The 21,825-nt window shown below is 56.4% G+C and overlaps 2 protein-coding genes across 4 annotated transcripts; both read right to left on the bottom strand.

The window, feature by feature from the left end:
* Positions 1-1,771: 1,771 nt before the first annotated feature.
* On the bottom strand, positions 1,772-8,167 carry LOC126071628 (putative protein TPRXL). 3 transcript variants are annotated; one of them, XM_049875843.1, is made up of 5 exons: positions 7,827-8,167; positions 4,860-4,912; positions 3,140-3,484; positions 1,945-2,105; positions 1,772-1,842 (listed from the first exon to the last, which is right to left on the bottom strand). In XM_049875843.1, exons 1-5 carry the CDS (start codon positions 7,856-7,858, stop codon positions 1,795-1,797), a joined length of 639 nt encoding a protein of 212 aa, XP_049731800.1. In that variant the 5' UTR covers positions 7,859-8,167; the 3' UTR covers positions 1,772-1,794. The 3 variants fall into 3 exon arrangements, with proteins under 3 accessions (XP_049731800.1, XP_049731797.1, XP_049731799.1); XM_049875840.1 differs by having other exon boundaries at positions 4,860-5,216; XM_049875842.1 differs by lacking the exon at positions 4,860-4,912.
* An 861-nt stretch (positions 8,168-9,028) lies between these two features.
* Positions 9,029-21,287, bottom strand: IQCN (IQ motif containing N). The gene is given in 5 exon segments (XM_049875489.1): positions 9,029-12,256; positions 12,356-12,600; positions 14,620-19,452; positions 19,454-19,574; positions 21,233-21,287. Coding segments are annotated over 5 exon segments (8,391 nt in total). The 5' UTR covers positions 21,246-21,287; the 3' UTR covers positions 9,029-9,077.
* Between the last annotated feature and the right edge of the window lie 538 nt (positions 21,288-21,825).

Raw genomic sequence — 21,825 nt, forward strand, 5'->3', positions numbered from 1 at the left:
CCTAGCGACCCTATAGGACGGAGTAGAATTGTCCCATTGGGTTTCCAAGGAGCAGCTGGTGGATTCGAACTGCTGATCTTTTGGTTAGCAGCTGTAGCTCTTAACCACTTCACCACCAGAGATATAAGAAAGGAAGAGAAATGGAGACAGAGGTGGAGCTGGCTTTGCAGATAGAAGGGGGGAAGATTTTCCCAACTCAGGGTCTGGGTCACACGTAGCACACAGAGTTCATGGGATGTGGCTGAGGGAGAGTGGGGATGATCCTTTGGGGGTCCCCAGGAGCCCTGAGAAATCTTCCTCACCACCTGGGCTGTGCCGCCCCAGGCAAGTGGACAGCCCTTTCTGGAGCTGCCTTCAGACCCTGAGGGGCAGGGGCCAGGAGGAGCAGCTGGCAGGGAGGGGGGAGAAGAAAGTCCCTTCCAAGGAGAAAGGGGCCTGTGGCTGCTGCCTCCCCACTGCCTGCGCTACTGTGAGTTAATGTTTCACCCATGCAGCTGCCTGCCTGGGAGGCCCTGTGTCCCCTCTCCCCCGCCTCCCCGCCACCCAAAGGGCCATCAGAGCTCATGACTCTCAGTCGGGGGGGCTTTGGCCCCAACTGGCTGGGTGAGCATGACCCTGTGGCCCTCTCTGAGCACCCATTTCACAGCCAGGTAAACCTAGCCCTGAAATGGGAAGCCCTAGGCATGAGACATTGAGAAACGGTATAGGGTGTAAGACAGAGACACAGCCTGGATCCTCAGTTTCCACCTCTACTGAAGAAGTCTGAAAGGTTGAGGGGTGGCACCAGGGAAGAGCCCACTGATCTGCTGAGTGTCCTCAGCCATGGGCCTGCCTCTCCGCTGGCCTCAGCTTCCCCACCTGTCTCATGGGAGGGAGGAGAGTGGGGCCCCCGGTCTACCCTCGGGATATTTCAGAGGGATGGATCCAGCCTCCTGGGAGCTCTGGTGCTTTTCTGCCTCCCAGTCTTTGCACAGGAGCCCTGGTGGTACAGTTAAGTGCTCAAGTGCTAACTGAAAGGTTGGCAATTCAAGCACACCCCGCAGCTCTGTGGAAGAGTTCTGGTGATCAAGAAAACCCTGTGGGGCAGTTCTCCTCTGTACACATGGGGTCACCAAGAGTCTAATCAACTTGACGGCAATTAACAATAGTCTTTGCACAGACTGCACCTGTCTCCATGGAGCTGTCTGTCCTCCCAAAGGCTTTAAGAAGATCAAACATATCTTAGTACTTGCTGGCTTGAACCCCACCCCCCTCATGGAGTCCATCACCTTTGGAATAAAGCCCACACTCCTCTCCACAGCCCCAGGGGTCCTCCACTCACCCTCAAGTTCACCCTGTTACAATCACACTCACACAGAGCCCATAACCGCCCTACTGCAGGGCCTTTGCACACGCTGTGTCCTCTTCTGGAACACCCTCCCCAGCATGCCTCGTTCTCAAATTCCAGGTCTTGGCCCAAACATCCCCTCCTCAAGGAGGCCTCCCTGCCCTCCTGGCCAGCATGGACACAGGGATCCCTGTGATCCAGTCACAGCCCCAAACCATAGCCCTGTGACCCTTGGCGCCTCCTGACATGATCTCCTTTAGCCCTCTGGTTCTCAAGACAGGGGGCTCTGTGAGGGCAGAGACCTCAGCATGGTTCCTGGCACACAGCAGGCACTCAATAAATGTTTGTTACATGCATCCATGACTCAGGAGGCTCGGGCGAGCAGTGGGTGATTTATTATAGGCCCCACCCCTCCCCCAGGGACCCCAGCCCCATCCATGTCCCCTCCTCTGTCGGCCCCATGAGGATCACTTCGGAGGGTGGTGGGCAAAGGAAGACCTCTCGTTCATGGTTTCCTGCAGGAGGAACACACACAAGGGGGCATTGTTCAGGCACTAGTGAGCTCTGCAGCAGAGGATTGCCATGTTTGGGAGCGCCCAACCCAGCCTCTTCCTCACCATGGACACCTCATCCAGCCTCTGGAACTCGGCCTCCCCCTGGTGGCAACGCCTCAAGGCCAGCACCACGGAACCAATAAGCAGGACAGACACCAGCAGGCACACCACCACCACCATGCCTGGATTTCTGTGTGACTCAGGGACCTTGGGGTCACCTGGAACTGGGGAGAGGAGTCCTGAGTCAGCACCGGACCCACCTTGGCCCTGCTCTCAAGACTGATACACCCACCAGGACCCAGAGCCCTGTAAACCCCTTCTCGTCAGCCATGCTCACTTCCCTTCCCTATTTCTGCTGTGACCTTTTTAAAGCACATATTTGTCCTTTGGCTTTTGAGCATATTTGTCTACAGGGAATTCACTTAGTCTGCTGTGTTTTCTCTGCAACTTGGGCATTCTCAGGAGTTCTCACAAAGGGAGAAAAATCTAATCTAGAGCTCAGTTTCTAAAGGCAGCGATATTCTGATGGTGAATGAGACATTTGGCACTTTGGGGAGATGGTTTATATTGTGATTGTAGGTAAAAGGTCATTTTATTTCACACTTGCGCTTTTCTTTGAACATTTTGGACTGCTGACAGTATATTATTTTAAATAACAATGATTTTTGTAGACTCCCTCAAAATGCCAGGCCTCTGCATAGTTCATGTCTTGCATCCTCCCTACCCTCACTGCCCCCATCTTGAACCCCACCAGCCTCCTCACTTTTCCTCAAACTCACCAGACACATTCCCACCTCAGGGCCTCCGCACAGGCTGTGCCCTCTGCCTGGGCTGCTCTCCCCTCAGATGCCTGCATGGCTCCTTCCTTCACCTCCTTCAAATGACTAATCTTAAAAATGTCAAATCATTTGCACCCTCACTCTGACCCCTTACCTTGATCTATTTTGCTCTTTTAGAAACAAGTACTGTATGTCAGTGACTCATTTATTATCTGACTTGCTGTAGAAGCAGGGATTTTTGTCTCTCTTGTGCCTGGTGGTGTCCCCAGGCCCTGGCACACACTAGGCACTTAATAAATGTGTGTAAAATGAAGGTGGAAAGAGCTTTAGAAAGGGGTGGAGGGGTATCCCAGCACATTCCCAGTTCTGTGGCTCCCCTGGTGGCTGCTCCAAGAACTGCAGTCTGGCACCCCGTGCGACGACCACCGCCCCCCGCCCCCGCCCCCCACTCCCCACCTCCAAAACCTCCTGGTACCTACGGGCAGTCCTGGAGCTGGTATCCGAGAGCATGGAGGGGGTCTCTGTTTCTGGGCTGAAAGGAGTGGTGCTCCAGGGTAGGGCCAAGGAGGTAGAACTTGGGGAGTTGGAGTGGGAAGTGGAGGGGAGCTCAGAACTGGGGGGACCAGAACTAGGGTGGGAGATTGTCTCTTGTTGTGGGGAGGTGGGGGCTGTCCCTGAACTTGAGGGGATCAAGTGGGTGGAGAGTTCCCCTGAACCGGGGGTGCTAGGAGTTTCCCCTGTACTTGGGGAGGTGTGGCTAGAGGGGGAAGAGGGCACAGGGCTGAAAGTTCTGCTCTGGCTTAACTGGTCTGATGAAGTAACATCTGGAAAGAAAACATCAAGGGGGCAGGGAGTAGATGGTTAGGAACAGGCTACAGGTGAGAACTCTAGTGCTGTGTGCCTTGGGGCAGGTCCCTGCCTCTCTCTTGTCACCTCTTTCCCTATTAGGACACCGTGTGAGTGCTCAGTGGGAAACTGAGGCTTCCTCAAGTCAGGTCAAGCCTTCCTTAACCCCATATGGGGACATGGGGGATAGCAGCAACTAAGGCGGTACACCAGCCAAATCTTTTATACCATCTAGGACTCAGTTTCCTTTTCTGCAGAAGGAGCTCATGGGAAGTCGGGGCCTCTGAGAGCTCACCCGGGTCAAGCAGGTAGTAGGTGCACCCAAAACCAAACCTGTTGCCATCGAGTCAATTCTGACTCATAGCAACCCTATACTATAGACCAGAGTAGAACTGCCCCATAGAGTTTCCAAGGAGTGCCTGGTGGATTCGAACGGCGGATCTTTTGATTAGCAGCCATAGTTCTTAACCACTACACCACCAGGGTTTCCAGTAGGTGCACAGTAAAGATTAAAAAAAACTGTTGTCATCAAGTTGATACCAACTTATAGCAACCCTATAGGACAGAGTAGAACTGCCTCATAGGGTTTCCCAGGAGCGGATGGTGGATTCAAACTGCTGACCTTTTGGTTAGCAACCAAGCTCTTAAGCACTGCAGCACCAGGGTTCCACAGTGAAGATTAGTTGCACAGATTTATCTTGAGCAAAAAAAATTTTTTTTTACCCAGAGAGGGGGAGCAGGTGCGGTGCTGGGGCGAATGGTCAGCCCTAATCTTCAGTCCCTGGATGGTGCATGGTTCATATCTTGCATCCTCCCTACCCTCACTGCCCCCATCTTGAACCCCACCAGCCTCCTCACTTTTCCTCAAACTCACCAGACACATTCCCACCTCAGGGCCTCTGCACAGGCTGTGCCCTCTGCCTGGGCTGCTCTCCCCTCAGATACCTGCATGGCTCCTTCCTTCACCTCCTTCAAATGACTAATCTTAAAATTGTCAAATCATTTACACCCTCACTCTGACCCCTTATCTTGATCTATTTTGCTCTTTTAGAAACAAGTACTGTATGTAAATGACTCATTTATTATCTGACTTGCTGTAGGAGCAGGGATTTTTGTCTCTCTTGTGCCTGGTGGTGTCCCCAGGCCCTGGCACACGCTAGGCACTTAATAAATGTGTGTGAAATGAAGGTGGAAAGAGCTTTAGAAAGGGGTGGAGGGGTATCCCAGCACATTCCCAGTTCTGTGGCTCCCCTGGTGGCCGCTCCAAGAACTGCAGTCTGGCACCCCGTGCAAGGATCACCGCCCCCCCCCCCTCCGCCCCACTTCCCACCTCCAAAATCTCCTGGTACTTACCGGTAGTCCTGGAGCTGGTATCCGAGAGCATGGAGGGGGTCTCTGTTTCAGGGCTGAAAGGAGTGGTGCTCCAGGGTAGGGCCAAGGAGGTAGAACTTGGGGAGTTGGAGTGGGAAGTGGAGGGGAGCTCAGAACTGGGGGGACCAGAGCTAGGGTGGGAGATTGTCTCTTGTTGTGGGGAGGTGGGGGCTGTCCCTGAACTTGAGGGGATCAAGTGGGTGGAGAGTTCCCCTGAACCGGGGGTGCTAGGGTGGGTGGTAGGTGTTTCCCCTGTACTTGGGGAGATGTGGCTAGAGGGGGAAGAGGGCACAGGGCTGAAAGTTCTGCTCTGGCTTAACTGGTCTGATGAAGTAACATCTGGAAAGAAAACATCAAGGGGGCAGGGAGTAGATGGTTAGGAACAGGCTACAGGTGAGAACTCTAGTGCTGTGTGCCTTGGGGCAGGTCCCTGCCTCTCTCTTGTCACCTCTTTCCCTATTAGGACACCGTGTGAGTGCTCAGTGGGAAACTGAGGCTTCCTCAAGTCAGGTCAAGCCCTCCTTAACCCCATATGGGGACATGGGGGATAGCAGCAACTAAGGCGGTACACCAGCCAAATCTTTTATACCATCTAGGACTCAGTTTCCTTTTCTGCAGAATGGAGCTCATGGGAAGTCGGGGCCTCTGAGAGCTCACCCGGGTCAAGCAGGTAGTAGGTGCACCCAAAACCAAACCTGCTGCCATCGAGTCAATTCTGACTCATAGCAACCCTATACTATAGACCAGAGTAGAACTGCCCCATAGAGTTTCCAAGGAGTGCCTGGTGGATTCGAACGGCGGATCTTTTGATTAGCAGCCATAGTTCTTAACCACTACACCACCAGGGTTTCCAGTAGGTGCACAGTAAAGATTAAAAAAAAACTGTTGTCATCAAGTTGATACCAACTTATAGCAACCCTATAGGACAGAGCAGAACTGCCTCATAGGGTTTCCCAGGAGCGGCTGGTGGATTCAAACTGCTGACCTTTTGGTTAGCAACCAAGCTCTTAAGCACTGCAGCACCAGGGTTCCACAGTGAAGATTAGCTGCACAGATTTATCTTGAGCTCCCAGAGAGGGGGAAGCAGGTGCAGTGCTGGGGCGAATGGTCAGCCCTAATCTTTAGTCCCTGAATGGTGCAAATGGTTAAGTACTCGGCTGCTAACCAAAAGGTTGAAGGTTCAAGTTCACCCAGAGGAGCCTCGGAAGAAAGGCCTGGCAATCTATGTCTGAAAAATCAGCCACTGAAAACCCTATGAAATATAGTTCTGTTGACACACATGGGGTCTCCAGGAGTCTGAATCCAGCCATCTGGACAGTCCTCAGGTTAAACTCAGAGATTTAATAGGGGGCACAGAGGCCTGGGCACTGGGAGGACATCAGTGGATTGTGGCTCTGGAACCTCTCTGCCTTACTCTGGCCACTCCCTGGCTCCCACCCAGTTCTAGGCATGGAGCCTAGGGGCTGGGCTGAGGTGGGTAAATACTCTGTGGGCCACCTCCCACAGTTATTTCCTACCCAGTTTCCGGGCCACTGGGCACCTCAGCTGCTCACACATCCATTGATCAGCTGCTCCCTGCCCTACCTGCCCTACTCCTGCTCCCTCCGCCCTGGCTGACCTTTGTGCTTCCTTTCTCATCTGATCTGCTCTAGGCACCAGAAATATGGAAATAACACCTAGCCCAGGAGAGGCTGGGTCTAACTCCCCCTACAATTGCATCTCTCTGTCCAGTCTCCCCGGCCCTTTGGGGATGATAGATGAGTCTAGAAGGGGCGTGGAGTTTTGGCCTGACTTCATCCCCATTTTACAGATGGGCAACTTGACATTCAGAGCAGTAGAGAGTCTGACCCGAGGTGACTGGGAAGGTGGGTAGAGGGCCCTTCAAGGACCTCCAAGGAGCCAGGGACTAAAAGGCCAGCTTTCCCAAACTGCCTCCCACCACCATTTGAGGAAAAATCCAAACCACTAGAGGTTTCTCTTGAAATAAACATGACTCAGGGGGCAAGGCAAGCCAGAAGTCTGCCTAACTGAACTTTTAAAGCAAATTGGGGAAAATGGGTGGGCCTTGATGGAGGAGGTGGTGTTAGACAAGGCCCTACTGAGCAGCCGGCGCAGAGTAGATGCTCGTGAGCTGCTGGAGAATGACCAGAAGGAGGTAGAGGAGAACTGTTTCTGTGTACTGTGCCAGGTGTTTGCTTTTTTGGAGACTCCTAGACCAGGAAGCTGGCATGAACCAAGTTAATCAGTTCTAATTAGGGCCTGGCACAGGTTGGGGTCCTCAGCTGGCCCAAACCTGAGTTTCCTAAGCTGGGAAATGGGGATGAACTTGGTGTCTTCTGAATGAAGCCCCTGCCTGCAATAAGCCTCTCATCCACAGTGACCTCTGCTCTGATATTACCGATTTGGGGCCAACGGAGACACAATCTCAGAGCGTGGTATGACTTATGTACGTGGGAAGGTCTGGGAGGATGAAATAGACTTGACCGTTCTCCACCCTAGGAAAGGTCTCACAGGGTAGCAGAAGGGGGAAAAGTCAGACACCAAGAAGGACTTCCCATGAGCAAAGGGGGAGCCACAGGCACTTGATAACTGCCTAGGGAGCTCCTGTCCCCTCCCATGGTCCTGGCATCCCCACCCCCTTCCCTCTGGGGGTGGTCTAAGACAAACTTAAGTTTGAAAGAGAGCCTGACACTGGGTATAAGCCAGTCAGTAGCCACTAGCTGGGGCACTAGCGCTGGGGTGGTGGAGCTGGGAGCCCCAGAGTTGAGGGGGCTCCAGCTGTTCCCATGACTCCTCCCCCACTTGCTTCTGGAGAAAGGGGAAGCCCTACTGGGGGAGGCGGCTGGTAAACGGGCCAGACGGAGGGGTCCAGACACCAGATGTGTGGCCAAGACGTGTGCCTCCATCCCAGTTTTCTGGAATCCCGGCCTCCCTCTCACCTGTTCTTACCTGCAGTGGTGGTACCGAAAACCCCAGCACATTTCAGCAGCACTGTCAGCACCAGAAGCAGCAGCAGCTGCGGCGGTGGCGGATGAGGGTCCGCCATTCTGGCGGCGCGCGGAGGGCCTGCCTCCGCTGCACAGGTGTGAGCTCAGGTGTGTGAGCTTTACGCCTGCTGGGTAGGGGCGAGGCGGAGGCGGGGCCTCGGGACGCCAGAGTGACGGTCGGGGGCGCTGCTGTTCCCCAGCGGTGTTATTCCTGTCCCTCCACCTCGACACCCCACCTCTTCTGCACAGCCAGCCTGGACAAGGACTCCGAAGCCTTCATACTCTGTCCATCCGCTTAGGATACCCCTGTCCCTTCCGGTCTCCCTGCCCCCATTCTCCTGCTGCCCTGCCGGTGACATAACTAAGGTTTAGCAGCCAGTGCGCGTGCCCTGGGCGCAGCTTGAGGCAGGGCGCCAATGACCAGTTTCTGTTGGCCAACCCAGTTTCCATCTCCAGCTGTGAAAGATCGTTCAGCAAATTAACACTAACTTTTTTTTACCCTAGGCGCTATTTTCTGTAGATAAGCCCCTGCTTGCCCCCTCCATTAGCTGCCCGGAAGCATGTTGTCTCTTCTCTGCCCCCACTCTGGGTCTCTGCACACGGACTCCCCCTTGACTGGCTTGAGCCTAGTGCCTCTGACCCCCTTGAAGCAGCCTCTCCACAGACCCCTCTGGGACTCCCTCTGCCTGTCCCTAACCTGCCTTTGGGGTGTCTGAGTCCAGCTGTGTCTCCCCAAGATGGGGGCCTTCTCAGATGTGTCATTTGGAACTTTTTAGCATCTCTATAATGAGGCTCCCATGTGTGGGTTTTCTAGGGCCAAGGGACTGCTTTAGGTCATATTCTCAGCCACAGGCATCTGGGGTGTGCCAGGGATAGCTTCCATCTGGAACAGACTGGACACCACACTGTTAGCTGGGGACAGATACAGTGGCATGTGAGAGGCCATGCTAGCAGCTCCTAACCTCTAGACAGACTTGGGGTCCCCATTCTGGCCACAGACCCCGGGTGCAAATGTAATGTTTGGGAGTCTGAGGTCTCCTCCCCTAGGATGCTCCAGGTTCCCCCTAACCGCCATTCCCCAGCTGCCCCCATTAATGCAGCACCAGCCATGGAACCAAGCAACTCCGGACTCAGGCTGTGAAGGACTTTATTCATAGACCCACAGAGCCACACGGCCCCTCCCAGTGTCTCCCCGCCCTGGGCAGCTGGACTCTTAGACACCGGGCCACTGTGCGTGCCGAGGGCTGTCCCATGCCATCCTCGGCCCTAGGAGTGCATCAGCCGTGAGGCAGGTCCGGGTGAAGTGGCCACGCCAGCTTGCTTGGACCCTCTTGGCTGCCACCTGCTGCTTTCTCAGGTGGCGGCGGGTCAAGAAGCCCCGCCAGGCAGACTGGATGGCTGTGGCTGCTTTGTGGTGGTGGTGTGGGAGCTGGGGGCTGCAGGGGGCCAGCTGGGCGCCATGGCCCCTCTGTGAGGGCACACCCTCCTGGCCTCCAGCACCCTGGCCTGTGCCCTGTACCACACGGGTCGGCATGGTCTGGCCGCACATGTGGCAGGTGCGGGGGCTGGAGCCCACAAGCAGGACCACACTGGGCGGGCCCCCCAGCCCAGGGCACAGTGTCTGGCAGAGGGCACAGGAGCGTGGCTGGCAGGACTGGAAGCACCGGTGCCCTGATGATGTCCTGCTCCAGTCTCCCAACATTCCCCATGTGCCTGGCTGCAGCATCTGCTGGCAGTGGTCCCTGCGAGTGTGGTAGCCACGCCACTGTGCCTGGATGGTCTGGGCGGCAGCATGCAGTCGGTAGAGTTGCTTCCGCACCACGTGGCCACGCCACAGTGCCTGGATGATGGTGGCACTGCGGTGCCACACTTTAATCATATGGCGCACCAGGTAGCCACGGACATGCGCCTGGATGATAACCACAGCATGGATGATCAGTTCCTCCACCGTGTGCACTGACAACAACAGCTCCCCCGACCTCCTGGAGTCCGTCGCCGTGGCATCCCACGACCCCATGCCCCTGGCCGGCTGCCACATACTCCCGGGGCCTGTAGTACTGTCCTTGGGACCAGTCACAACGCTGGGGACAGCAGCGTTCCACGGCTGGCCACCTGCCACACCGGTGTCCGTGAGACCCTGGAGTACAGTGGGAGTCAGGGAGAGGTGGTGGCTGCTCTTGGTGGCCACTGAGGAGTGGGAATCCTGCAAGTTCTGGTCAAAGAGGGGCCGCCGGGAGCCGCTGGGAGAAGACTCGTAACCCAGAGACACTCTGCGGACGCCCTGGGGGATCCGCGGGATAGCGGTGCCATGTGCCCTGTCACTGGTACGGATGATTCCCGGTTGTGGAGTGCTCACGGAGTGCCTAGTACCACCCTGCATGGGCTGGGGGCGCTGCTGCTGCAGCTGGTGGAGAGGTATCAGCCTGGCTAGGGAGCCATCTAGCATCTCAGAAACAATGCTGCCATGTACGGACCTGAAGGATTTCCTGGGGCCGAGGGATTCACGGCGGCTATTCTGGGCCATGTCCCCAGGCACGGGTGATGAGGGTGTGTCAGGGTTGGTGTCCAACTGGAATCGATTGGACACCACCCTGCTAGCTAGGGATGGTTGTTGCGGCATGTGGGAGGCCAGGCTGGAAACCCCGGGCCTCTTAGAAAGACTTGGGGACCCCATCTGAGCCGTGGGCTCTGGGGGCAGGCTGGGAACCACGGAACTGCCACGGGGCAGCTGGGGTGATCTGGAGGTGGTGGTGAAAGCTGTCGCCTGGGAGTGGCTTTTGGGAACCATAGGAATGTCTGAAGGGACTCCAGAAATCCCATGGGACTGGCTCATGACCCTGCTAACCATAGGCCTCATCTGTGGACTGAGCACTCTGCTGGGGGTCCTACTGCTGGCTGCTGACCTCGGCTGCAGATTTCGGGTGGTGCTGCCAGCCATGGAATGCTTGGCTAAACTGGGGGCTTGTGAGGGGCTGGGGGCCAAGCCGCTGGCTGCAGAACCTGGAGGTGGAATCCTGGCCAAGGTGCTGGCTACGTAATTTGAGGGAAAGGTATGAGTCACACTGCTGGCCATGGAACCTGGTGGATAGGTCTGGGCCACACCACTGGCCACAGAATCTGGAGGCGGAGTCCTGGTTAAGGTACTGGCTATAGAGCTTGGTGGAATGATCTGGGCCACACCACTGGCCACAGGCTTGGCATGGCTAGTTGCCACCTCCCCCAAGAGTGGCATCTGGGGCTCAATCGCAGTCCTGTCCTCTAACGGGGGCTTGTGATCATCATCCACGTCGGGCCCCATAGGCTCCTGGTACATCCACGGGGTTGCCTCAAGGACCGCAGACTTGCTATTGAAGTCATTGGACTCCTCACTAGATTCTGACACCTGGGACGAGACCTCATCAAGCTCTCCTGGATTCAACATGGCCTGGCTCTCTGTGGCCTCAAATGGCATCATCCCAACAGCCTGGCCCATCTGGGAGGCTCTGGACAGAACCGTGGGCACTCGGCGTGGGTTCCTGGCTCTACTTGTTTCTGAGGCCTGGGGGTGAACTTGAGTCATGCTAGCAGCATGGGATGCTTGGAAGGGGGTCAGGGACCCCTCCCCAGCCAGGGAGCCATGGTAAGGACGGGGTGTGATCCCAATCAGCAGCGATCCAACTGGGACTGGGGTCACCACGCTAGCTGTGGGTTCTGGTACCAGGCTCTGATTCAGCCCCCTATCCATAGATACTGGAGCCATGCCAGAGGCCCCTACAGTTGCCATAGAACCAGGAGGTACACTCAGGGCCATCCCACTTACTACTGAACCTGGGGGCAGGCTTGGAGCAGCCATGCTCGCCATAGGTCCTAGAGGCAAACTCTGCCTCTTCCCACCACTGACAGATGCAGCAATCAAGCTGGGGGTCACACCACTGACCACAGAACCTGGAGGTGGAGCCCTGGTGAAGGTAGCAGCCACAGATCCTGGGGGAAGGGTCTGGGCCACACCACGGGCCATAGAACCTGATGGAAAGGTCTGGGCCATGCCACTGGCCACAGAATCTGAAGGCAGAGTCCTGGCTAAGGTACTGGCTACAGAACCTGGGGAAAGGGTCTGGGCCATGCTACTGGTCCCATAACCCAGTGAAAAAGTCTGGGCCATGGCACTGGCCATATAACCTGGGGAAAGGGTCTGGGCCATGCCACTGGCCATAGTACCTGGTGGAAGGGTCTGGGCCATGCTACTGGTCCCATAACCTGGTGGAAAAGTCTGGGCCATGGCACTGGCCATATAACCTGGGGAAACGGTCTGGGCCATGCCACTGGCCATAGTACCTGGTGGAAGGGTCTGGGCCATGCCATTGATCATAAGCCCTGGTGGAAAAGTCTGGGCCACGCCATTGGCCACAGAACCTGGGGGAAGGGTCTGGGCCACACTGATTACAGACTCTGGGGGAAGACTTTGGCCTATGCCCCTGATCACAGATCCTGGGGCAAGGCTAGGTGCCATACCAGTGGCCACAGTGCCTGGCGCCACAGCTGTGGTCATCCTACTGGCTACAGAATCTGGCGCTAGACCACTTGGCATGCCCATTATAGACTCCTGCGTGAGAACATTTGTTTGTTGGTAACTGGGTGCGACAACTATGGCCACAGAAGGGTGCTGGCAATCTAAAGCTACTGGAAGATCGACGCTGAGCTGAGAGTTACTGGGGCGCACACTGGACAAGGAACCCTTGGACAGATTCTCTGCCAGTCTGTTGGGCAATGAAGGCCGGGAGAAACCGGGGGCCACTGAGGCTTGTTCATGAATCAAAGGTGCACCTACTGCAGAAACCCAAGATGCAACGGGAGCCATGACACTAGCGAAAGACTGACTTTGGCCCATACCAATAGCCACACTTCTCCGAGACATATTTGGGGTCATGCTAGCAGCCACAGTCCTCCGAGACATACTTGAGGCCATGCCAGGAGCCACATTTCCCCGAGACATACTTGGGGCCGTGTCGGCAGCCAGAGTCCCCTGAGCCATACTTGGGGGCATTCCTCTGTATAGATTCTCTTGAGATACACTGATCCCCTGGCCTAGACCCCTGGACACACCACTGGCCACAGAGGTCTGGTAAATGTTTGGTGTAGAAACAGAAACGGGGGAAGGTTGGCTCACACTCTGGTGTCCCTCTCTGAACTCGGGACACTGGAGGCTGGAGGCCACCCTGCTATCCATCGGAGGATCTTGACATGGGTCCACCCAAGTATCTGGAGAAGGCTGACTCTGATCCCAGCCCACAATGGCTGCAGAGGGGTATGGTTTACCTGGTGTGACCCCCAAAACTATGGATGGTTGACGCAAACTTGGGGCCACTGCATTCACCCTGGAGGAATGTCCTTTGGAATCTATCCTAGAGGCCAAATTTGGCTGATCAAGGCCATGACTCATGTCACTGGGCACAGATGGCTGGGATAGACTTGGGGCCACCCTTCTGGCCACAGATACTAGGCTGGGAGCCACCATGTTGGCTGCAGATGACTGGGCTAGGTTTGGGGGCACCCTACTGGCTGCAGAGGGTTGGAAAAAGTTGGGGGCCACTCTACTGGCCACAGATGGCTGGGATAGACTTGGAGCTACCCTTCTGGCCTCTGATGCTAGACTGGGGGCCACCCTATTGGCTGCAGATAACTGGGCTAGGTTTGGGGGCACCCTACTGGCTACAGATGGTTGGGAAAGGTTGGGGACTACCCTGCTGGCTGCAGATGGTTGGGCTAGGCCGGGGGCCACCCCACTGGCCACAGATGGGTGGGAGAGGCTGGGGGCCACCCTATTGGCTGTAGATGTTTGGGCTAGGTTTGGGGTCATCCCACTGGCCACAGATGGGTGGGAGAGGCCGGGGGCTACTCTACTGGACACAGGTGGTTGGACTAGGCTTGGGGCCACTCCACTGGCCGCAGATGGGTGGGAGAGGCTGGGGGGCACCCTATCAGCTGCAGATGGTTGGGCTAGGCTTGAGACCACCCCACTGGCCTTAGATGGGTGGGAGAGGCTGGGGGCCACCCTATTGGCTGCAGATAGTTGAGCTAGGCTGGGGGCCACCCCACTGGCCACAGATGGGTGGGAGAGGCCAATGGCCACTCTATTGGCTGTAGATGTTTGGGCTAGGTTTGGGGTCATCCCACTGGCCACAGATGGGTGGGAGAGGCCGGGGGCTACTCTACTGGACACAGGTGGTTGGACTAGGCTTGGGGCCACCCCACTGGCCGCAGATGGGTGGGAGAGGCTGGGGGCCACCCTATTGGCTGCAGATGTTTGGGCAAGGCTGGGGGCCACTCTATTGGCTGTAGATAGTTGGGCTAGGTTTGGAGCCACCCCACTGGCTGCAGATGGATGGGAGAGGCTGGGGGCCACCCTATTGGTTGCAGATGACTGGGCTAGGTTTGGGGCCACACCACTGGCCACAGATGGGTGGGAGAGACTTGGGGTCACCCTATCGACTGCAGATAGTTGGGCTAGGCTTGGGGCCACTGTACTGGCCACAGATGACTGGGCTAGGCTAGGAGCCACCTTGGTGGCCACAGATGAATGGACTAAGTTTGGGGCCACCCCACTGGCCACAGATGGGTTGGGAAGGCTGGGGGCCACCCTATTGGTTGCCGATGACTGGGCTAGGTTTGGGACCACCCCAATGGCCAAAGATGGGTGGGAGAGGCTGGGAGCCAGCCTACTAACCACAGATGTCTGGGCTTGGCTGGGCTGCTGATGTAGGGTGTGGGTCACTGACCCCAAAGACAGGCTCCTCACCAGCCCTGTCCTCACAGACACCTGGGACAAGCTCTTGATTGTATCGGTGGAACTTGGGACTGAGGACACATCTGTGTCACTCTCCGAGCCCCAGTGGACACTGAAGGACATACGACTAGTCACTGGTCCGTGGTGTAGAATGGGGACCAGATCTGTGGCTGTGGCGGGCTGGCATGGGCTGGGGGGCATGTGCCCAGGATGGGTCCTACTGGCCTCTTCCATCTCCCCAGGCCCCTGGGGGCTCCCTGCCACCTCCCCAGGGAGGAGGGGGCCCATCTGCAGATTGCTACCTGGGCTGCCCTCCCAGGACTCCTCCACCAGGTCAATGGCATTCAAGCTGGCCATGGACATGGTAGACAGGCTAGCTGAACTGCTGCTCTGCCAAGAGCTCTGGGAATTGCTGAAGACCATACCAGGGACCTCGGAGCCCTGGGAGAAGCTTCTGGCCAGCACAGTATCTGCTGAGGGGGCCACTGGCCTGTTGAACATGGGCATTTGATGGCCAGTTGCCAGCTCCTGGGGTTGGGACACAGCAGACATGGACACCCATGATCGAGTACTCTCCTGGACATGGCTGGGTGTCTGCGAAAGGCCCACGGGGGCTTGGAACAGGTTGGAGTTGACCTGAGCCACAGAACCTGGCAGGAGGCCACGGGCTGCCTGGGAGCCAGTGTGAGCCACTTTGCTTGCCCGAGTGGCTGGTGGTGGGCTTGAGGTCTCCTTGCTGAGTAAGTCCCTGGGGCCCATGGACGCCTGCTTGTGATTTGGGGGCTGTGACCTGGGGGCCACCCCTCTGGCTGCAGAAGACCGGTACACCCCAGGGGGCCGCCTGTTGACCTCCAACAACTGGCACCAGCAGACAGACCTCCCACAGGTGGCAGATGACTGGTAGAACCGTTTGGCCCTCCCACTGCCCACTGAGCTTGGCAGCCTGCCTGAGACCCCCCTGGCTGCTCCCGGCGATAGACACGAATGAGGGGCCACCCTGCTGACCACGTGTGGCTTGTGGGAGCTGGGGGCTGTGCCACCGGTCACCAACGGCTGGTTAGCGCTGGGGCCAACACCATTGGCAATAAGCGATGGCCATAGACTGGGGGGTGGCCGCAGGCGGGGTGGCTGGGGCAAATCAGGACCTGTGCTGCTGACAGCCGATGCCTTGTCCCCATTGACCACCTGGCTCAAGCATAGCCTGGAGAGGTCACTGCCAGCCCCTGCCTCCCAAGATGCCTGGGGGTTCAGGCCTAAGATGAGTGAACATTGGTGGATGGTGGTGATCTCCCTACTGGTCAAGGAACCATCCACAGAGACCCCCAACAAGCAAGGTGATCCCCCAAATGTAGCCCCGTCCCCCATCTCCTCCCAGGCCCCATGGTAGGGAACCCTGACCTTGCTGGGATGCACTCTCATGGGCCTCAGTGTGGGCCTCCACACAGCTGAAGGGGTCCCCCTGCAGTCTACTTCCACCGCACCGGGCCCCACTGTCAGGCTGCTGCCAGCCGGTTTCGCAGCTGCACTGGGGAGCATGGCCGAAGTCTGCAGTGTTGCCTGCGACAGAGATGTGTTCAGCACAGCGCCCAGCTCCCCCTGGCACAAGGCCTGGCTCAGCGCCGCCCGCTCGTCCTCCGTTAGCGCCTTGCTGAGCACGTCAGCTAGCCTGCCCTGCACGGCCCTGGCCAGTTCTGCCCGCAGCTCGGCCCGTGACAACGCCCTCGACATGGCCACACCCAGCTCGCTCCAGGATAGGGCCTTGGCCAGTGCCGTACCCAGCATGCCCTGCGGCAGGGCCTTGGCTACTGTGGCACCCAGAACCTCCTTGGAGAGGACCTGGGTCAGGGCCGCCCGCACCTCGCCCTGTGAAAGGGCCTTGCACAGCAGCAAGCGGAGGTCCTCTTGGGAGCCCAGCACAGTAGCCAGCTCAGCGCACAGGGATGCCAGCTGGGAGGTTGTCGCCTCCTCCGGACAGAGCACAGGGTGGCTGTGTGTGGGAGATGGGGCCCGGGCTGCCCTGCCGTCCCCCCAGGACTCGATGTTGCAGGAGGGGTGTCCAGCCAGCAGTGGCACCAGCATGCCCTGCGTGTCCGGGCCTGGCAGGCGAGGGACCTGAGTGGCCTTGCCCAGTGCTAGGCTGGGGGCTGGAAGCTGGGTCAGTCTGTCATCCGGCTTGGCATGAGGCAGGAGGCCCAGGGTGCAGAGATGTTGGCAGGACTGGGCAGTGGCCAGCTGGGGCTGGGACTCGGTTTTGCTGAGGTCAGCGGCCTGGTGGGCAGGGCAGAGAGGCTTGGCTGTTTCTGTGGCCAACCAGGCCTGGGACAGGGTCTTGTTCAGCCTGGTGACCTGCTGGGCCTGTGATTCAGTCTTGGTTAGCCGGGCAGGTGTCTGGGCCTGGAACTGGACTTTGGCCAACTCAGTGACCAGCTGGGTCTTGGACAGGCCCTTGGTCAGTGCAGGGGGCACTGGGGCCTGGAACTGAGTCTTGTTCAGCCCAGAGACCAGTCGGGTCTGGGACTGGACCTTGATCATCCCGGTGGGGGTCTGGGTGTGGATCTGGGTCCTGGTCAGCTGAGCCAACTGCTGGGCCTGGGACTCAGTCTTGGTCAGCCCAGCGGGTATCTGGGCCTGGACCTGGGCCTTGGTCACCCTGGCCAGCACCTGGGTCTGGGATTGGGCCTTTGTGAGTCTGGTGGGTGTCTGCTGTTGGACCTTGGCGTCAGTCAACCTGGCCACTTGCTGGGCCTGGGACTGGCCTTTGGCCAGCCCGGAGGGCATCTGGGCCTGGTACTGGGTGCTGGTTAGCTTGGCCACCTGCTGGGCTTGGGATTGGGTCTTGGGCAGCCCAGCAGGGATGTGGGCCTGGAACTGGGCCTTCGTCATCTTGTCCACCTGCTGGGTCTGGGACTGGGCCTTGGATAGTCTGGCAGGTGTCTGTGCTTGGCACTGCCCCTTGCTCAGCCCAACCATCAGCTGGGCCTGGTAAAGTGTCTTGGACAGAGTCTTGGACAGGGTCTTGGCCAGTCCGGTGGGCAAATGTGCCTGGCACTGGGTCTTGGTCAGCGTGGTGGCTGGCTGGGCCTGGCATGGGGTCGTAACCACTTCAACGGGCACGCACGCCTGGGGCTGGACTCTAAGTGCCTCCTTTTTCCCCTGGGCTTGTTCTCGGGTCTTGCTTCTGTCCTCAACTCCCATGTCCATGCTGGTCTTGGATACCACTTCCATTTTCATCTGTCTCTGGGGGCATACCTTGATTTTCTCAGCTTCCCAATGAGGCCTGGCTGGGGCCTTGGGTGCCCCCACTTCCTGGGGAGGGCACCTGGATTTTCCCACAGCCATATACGAGTGGGATGAGACCTCAAATGTCGTGTCTACCTGCTTCTCAGTGAAGGTGGCCTTAACCTTGGCCGTGTTCAGATGAGTCTGGGATAAGGACTTGGGGATCCCGCTGGCTATGCCGGCTTGAGGCGGCACCTTTAGATTCCCAGTGGCTGCTGGGGGCAGGCAGAAGGTCTTGAGGAGGGTGGCTACAGAGCGTATCTGGGCTGGAGTTCTGGTGATCATGGCAGCCAGGCGTGCCTGAGGTGGGGTCTTGGCCACTGGGCATGTCTGAGATGGGATCTTGGCCATGGCAGCCATAGAGCGTGTCTGGGGTGGGGTCTTGGTCGTCGTGCCTGTCAGGTATGTCTGGGGTGGGGTCTTGGTGGTAGTGGCCGCTGGGTGTGTCTGGGGTGAGACATAGGCCACAGTGGCCGCTGGGCGTGTCTGGGATGAGGTCTGGGTCACTGGGGACATCAGCCATGCCTGGGGTGGTATCTTGGTCGTCATGAGCACTGTGTGTGTCTGGGGTGGGATTTTGGCCACGGCAGCTGCTGGGCATGTCTGAGATGGAATCTTGGCTGTTGAGACAGCTGTATGCGTTTGGGGTAAGGTCTTGGCCATCGCAGGCACTGAGCACACCTGGGGTGATGGCTTGGGGGCCTCTGCTTCCACATGGACCTGGGTCTGAGTCTTGAGGGGTCCACTTCCCACCTGGGCACACCTCCCAGACAGTACCAGCTCTGAGGTCCCAGCCTTGCTGGGTCTGGTGGCCACATGCCTGCCCTTCACTGTTTCCCCCTCTATATGGACCAGGCATGAACTCCTGATGGTCTTCGTCAACAGGCAGGGTTGCTGGTACTTGGTGTCTACATGCATTGGACATGGGAACCTGAGGGCTATAGTCTGGTGTGGCAAGAAGGCAACACTGGGGGCTCCGAGCACATATGAAGTGGCTATGCTGGGCTTCAAGGAGCCCAGGGCTTCAGGAAGCTTCTGTGTGGCCTGCTGGGGGGTGCAGGTGACCAGACTGTCCACGGAAGGGAACTGGGTCTCCTTGCTGGCCATGACGGGCTGAGGCAGGCCCTGTGGGAGGGGCTTTTGCCCTTCTGGAAGCAGCTGCTGGAACCGCACCTGCTGGGGGGGATGGTAAGGGATATCCTTGTCTTCCTCCACCTTCTTCTCTGGCCCCTTGCTCGAGCGGAGGATGCGCTTGGCGTTGAAGCGCCGCCAGGCCTCCTGGATAGCCTTGGCCGCCATCATCTGGGAGACTAGCTTCTGCCGGAGCCTGTGACCCCTCCAGCTGGCTTGGATGAGGGTGGCCGCACGAGACATCATCATGTCCATCTCGTCCACTAGGACGTTCTTGAAGGCTTGGCTCTCCACCACAGTCCGGAGGCGGGGCACACGGCGTGGCTCCAACTTCTCCTCAGCCACCTGTTGCTCAAGGGCTTGCTGGGACAAGGTGGCCTCATGCTGGGGCTTGGAGGGTTGTGCCTCTGCCTCACATGAGGGAGAGAGGTCGGGCCGGGGCTGGGGGCAGCTCTGCCTGCTGGGTGGTATCTGGTCTGGGAGCTGTAGCGGTGTCGCTTGCTGCATTGTCTTGGTTCCTGGGAGGGTTGACTCTGCCTGTAGGGGTGGCAGGGACGTGGTCAGGGCGTGGGTACTGCACAGGTACAAGGGCTTCCGCTGGGCAGGCGTTCCATCCAGCACCTAGATCATCTTGCCCCTGGGGCTTTGCATCTTCCTTCTCCCTTCTCACGTCATCTCTGTCCTGGCCATCTGTGAATACCTGTGTCTCCCTAATCATCCTGGGCCACTTTAGTGCTGGCACACAGGGTGTGCTTTCATCTGAATGCTCCATCACCTACCTACCTGCCTTTCAAACTGCTTCTGAATCTTGAACATACAATATACCCTGAATACTACACTGATCATGTAGTTTTGGAATTTTCCTGGGTTTGTGTGTGGGGGGGGGGATTGTGGGATTGTCATATGCCTCCACCCATTGACTATGTGGAGTGCTGGTGTTGCAGTAGTTAAGCGTTGGGCTGCTAATCAAAAGATCGGCAGTTTGAATCCACTAGCTGCCCCTTGGAAACCCTATGGGACAGTTCTACTCTGGCCTATAGGGTCACTATGAGTCGGAATCAACTTGACAGCAATGGGTTTGTTTTGTTTTTTTGGACTCTATTCCTAGAGGGCAGGAACCAGGTCTTAGTGACTTCTGTGTCTCCATCTCAGCCATAGGACCTGGCTCCAGGCTGTGAATGGGTGGGTGGGTGGGTGGCTAGCTTAACTGGTAAACGAGTGAGTGACTCAATGGATTGAAAGTTGGGTAGGTAGATGGATCCATAACTAGATACTGAATTGATAAGTAAGTGGATGAATGAATGGTGGATGGGATGGAGGGTTGGGTGGAAGAATGGATGGATAAACAAGGTTGATGAATGAATTGATAAATGAACAGGGAATTGGAAAAATGGATCAATGGAGGGATGGGTGAGTGGGTGGATGGATGGATTGATGGATGGATGGGTGAATAGATAGTTGGGTGGTTGGATGGATAATTGAGTGAATAGATTGGTGGGCAGGTGGGTGAGTAGGTGAATGGATGGAGGAGGAGTAGGTAGGTGAGTAGGTGAATGAACGAATAGATGAATGTATGGAAGGTCAGATGGACAGATGATTGAATGATGGATAGATGAGTGGGTGGATGAGCAGGTGAATAGGTGAATGGATGAGTAGATGGGTAGATGAATGGGTGGGTGGGTGGATTAATGGGCAGATAATTAGGTGGATGGATGGATGATTGGGTGGGTGGGTGGATGGATGGATAGTTAGATGGATAGATGATTGGGTGGATGGATGAATGGATGGTTAGACGGACAGGTGATTTGGTGGATGGATAGATGTAGGAATGTGTGGGTAGATGGGGTGAGTGAATAAATGCAAGGAATTTTGTGAATGAATGAGTAGATGGATGGAAGGATAAAGGTTGAATGAATAAACAGATGTGTGAATAAAGAGAGCTTAAGGAATGGGCAAAGAGATAAATGAATGGAAGTCTGGTGGTCACATGGTAGATGATGAATGTATCAATTACAGATGGGAAGATAAGTAGAAGGAAGGATGAAGAAATTATTGTGGCTCTCAGAAGTAATGTAGGTACAGACAAAGTTGGACACTATTAAGCAGCTCTGTTGTATAACCTGGAACATGACGCACTTGTGTTTGACCGAAGCCTTCCTCCCCAGGCTGGACCGCCAGACCCCTTGTCTTCCTACCTTGGAAGGTCATAGAGTTGGAGAAGAACCAGGAGGAGAAGGTACAATTTCGGAAGCCAACCTGAAAGAGGAAGCAGTCTTTAGTTTTTCATCCCAAATGATGTATAGCAACACTGCCCTGGGCTAGCTCTGTGTCCAAGACCAACACAAAAAGAAACATTAAAAGCTTAAAAAAAAAACCCAAAACCAAAACAAAACTCATGAAATTCTCAAAAATATATACACAAAGATGAATGTACAAGGAAGGTTACTCTATTGCTATCATGTAGCTAAAGAGAAAACCATTTGAAATAACCAACAAGGCTATTACAAAAAAATGTGTTCAAGAATGTTCATCATTGTATTGTTTAGAAGAGTAAAAACTGAAAACAACCCAAATGCTTATCAGTAGTGGTGGCTTCAATTAATCAATAGAACATCCATACTGGAGCATGTCATCCAACTATTAAAAATGATGTCCAGATGCACAAAAATGGCTAAAATTAAAAAGACATCACAAGTGTTGGTGAGGATGTGGAGCAACTGGAACGCTCAAACATGGCTGGTGGGAGTGTAAAATGGTGCACCACTTTGGAAAAGTGTTTGGTAGTATC

This window comes from Elephas maximus, chromosome 3 (assembly GCF_024166365.1).
Source record: "Elephas maximus indicus isolate mEleMax1 chromosome 3, mEleMax1 primary haplotype, whole genome shotgun sequence".
Classification (NCBI taxonomy): domain Eukaryota; kingdom Metazoa; phylum Chordata; class Mammalia; order Proboscidea; family Elephantidae; genus Elephas; species Elephas maximus.

Excerpts from the sequence above, each read along its gene's own strand:
- LOC126071628 (XM_049875840.1), bottom strand. The coding sequence starts at position 7,923 with ATGGCGGACCCTCATCCGCCACCGCCGCAGCTGCTGCTGCTTCTGGTG. Across the intron at positions 3,485-4,859 it reads TACCAGCTCCAGGACTACCG|ATGTTACTTCATCAGACCAG; the intron begins GTAAGTACCAGG and ends TTTTCTTTCCAG. Across the intron at positions 1,843-1,944 it reads GGCTGGATGAGGTGTCCATG|GAAACCATGAACGAGAGGTC; the intron begins GTGAGGAAGAGG and ends TTCCTCCTGCAG.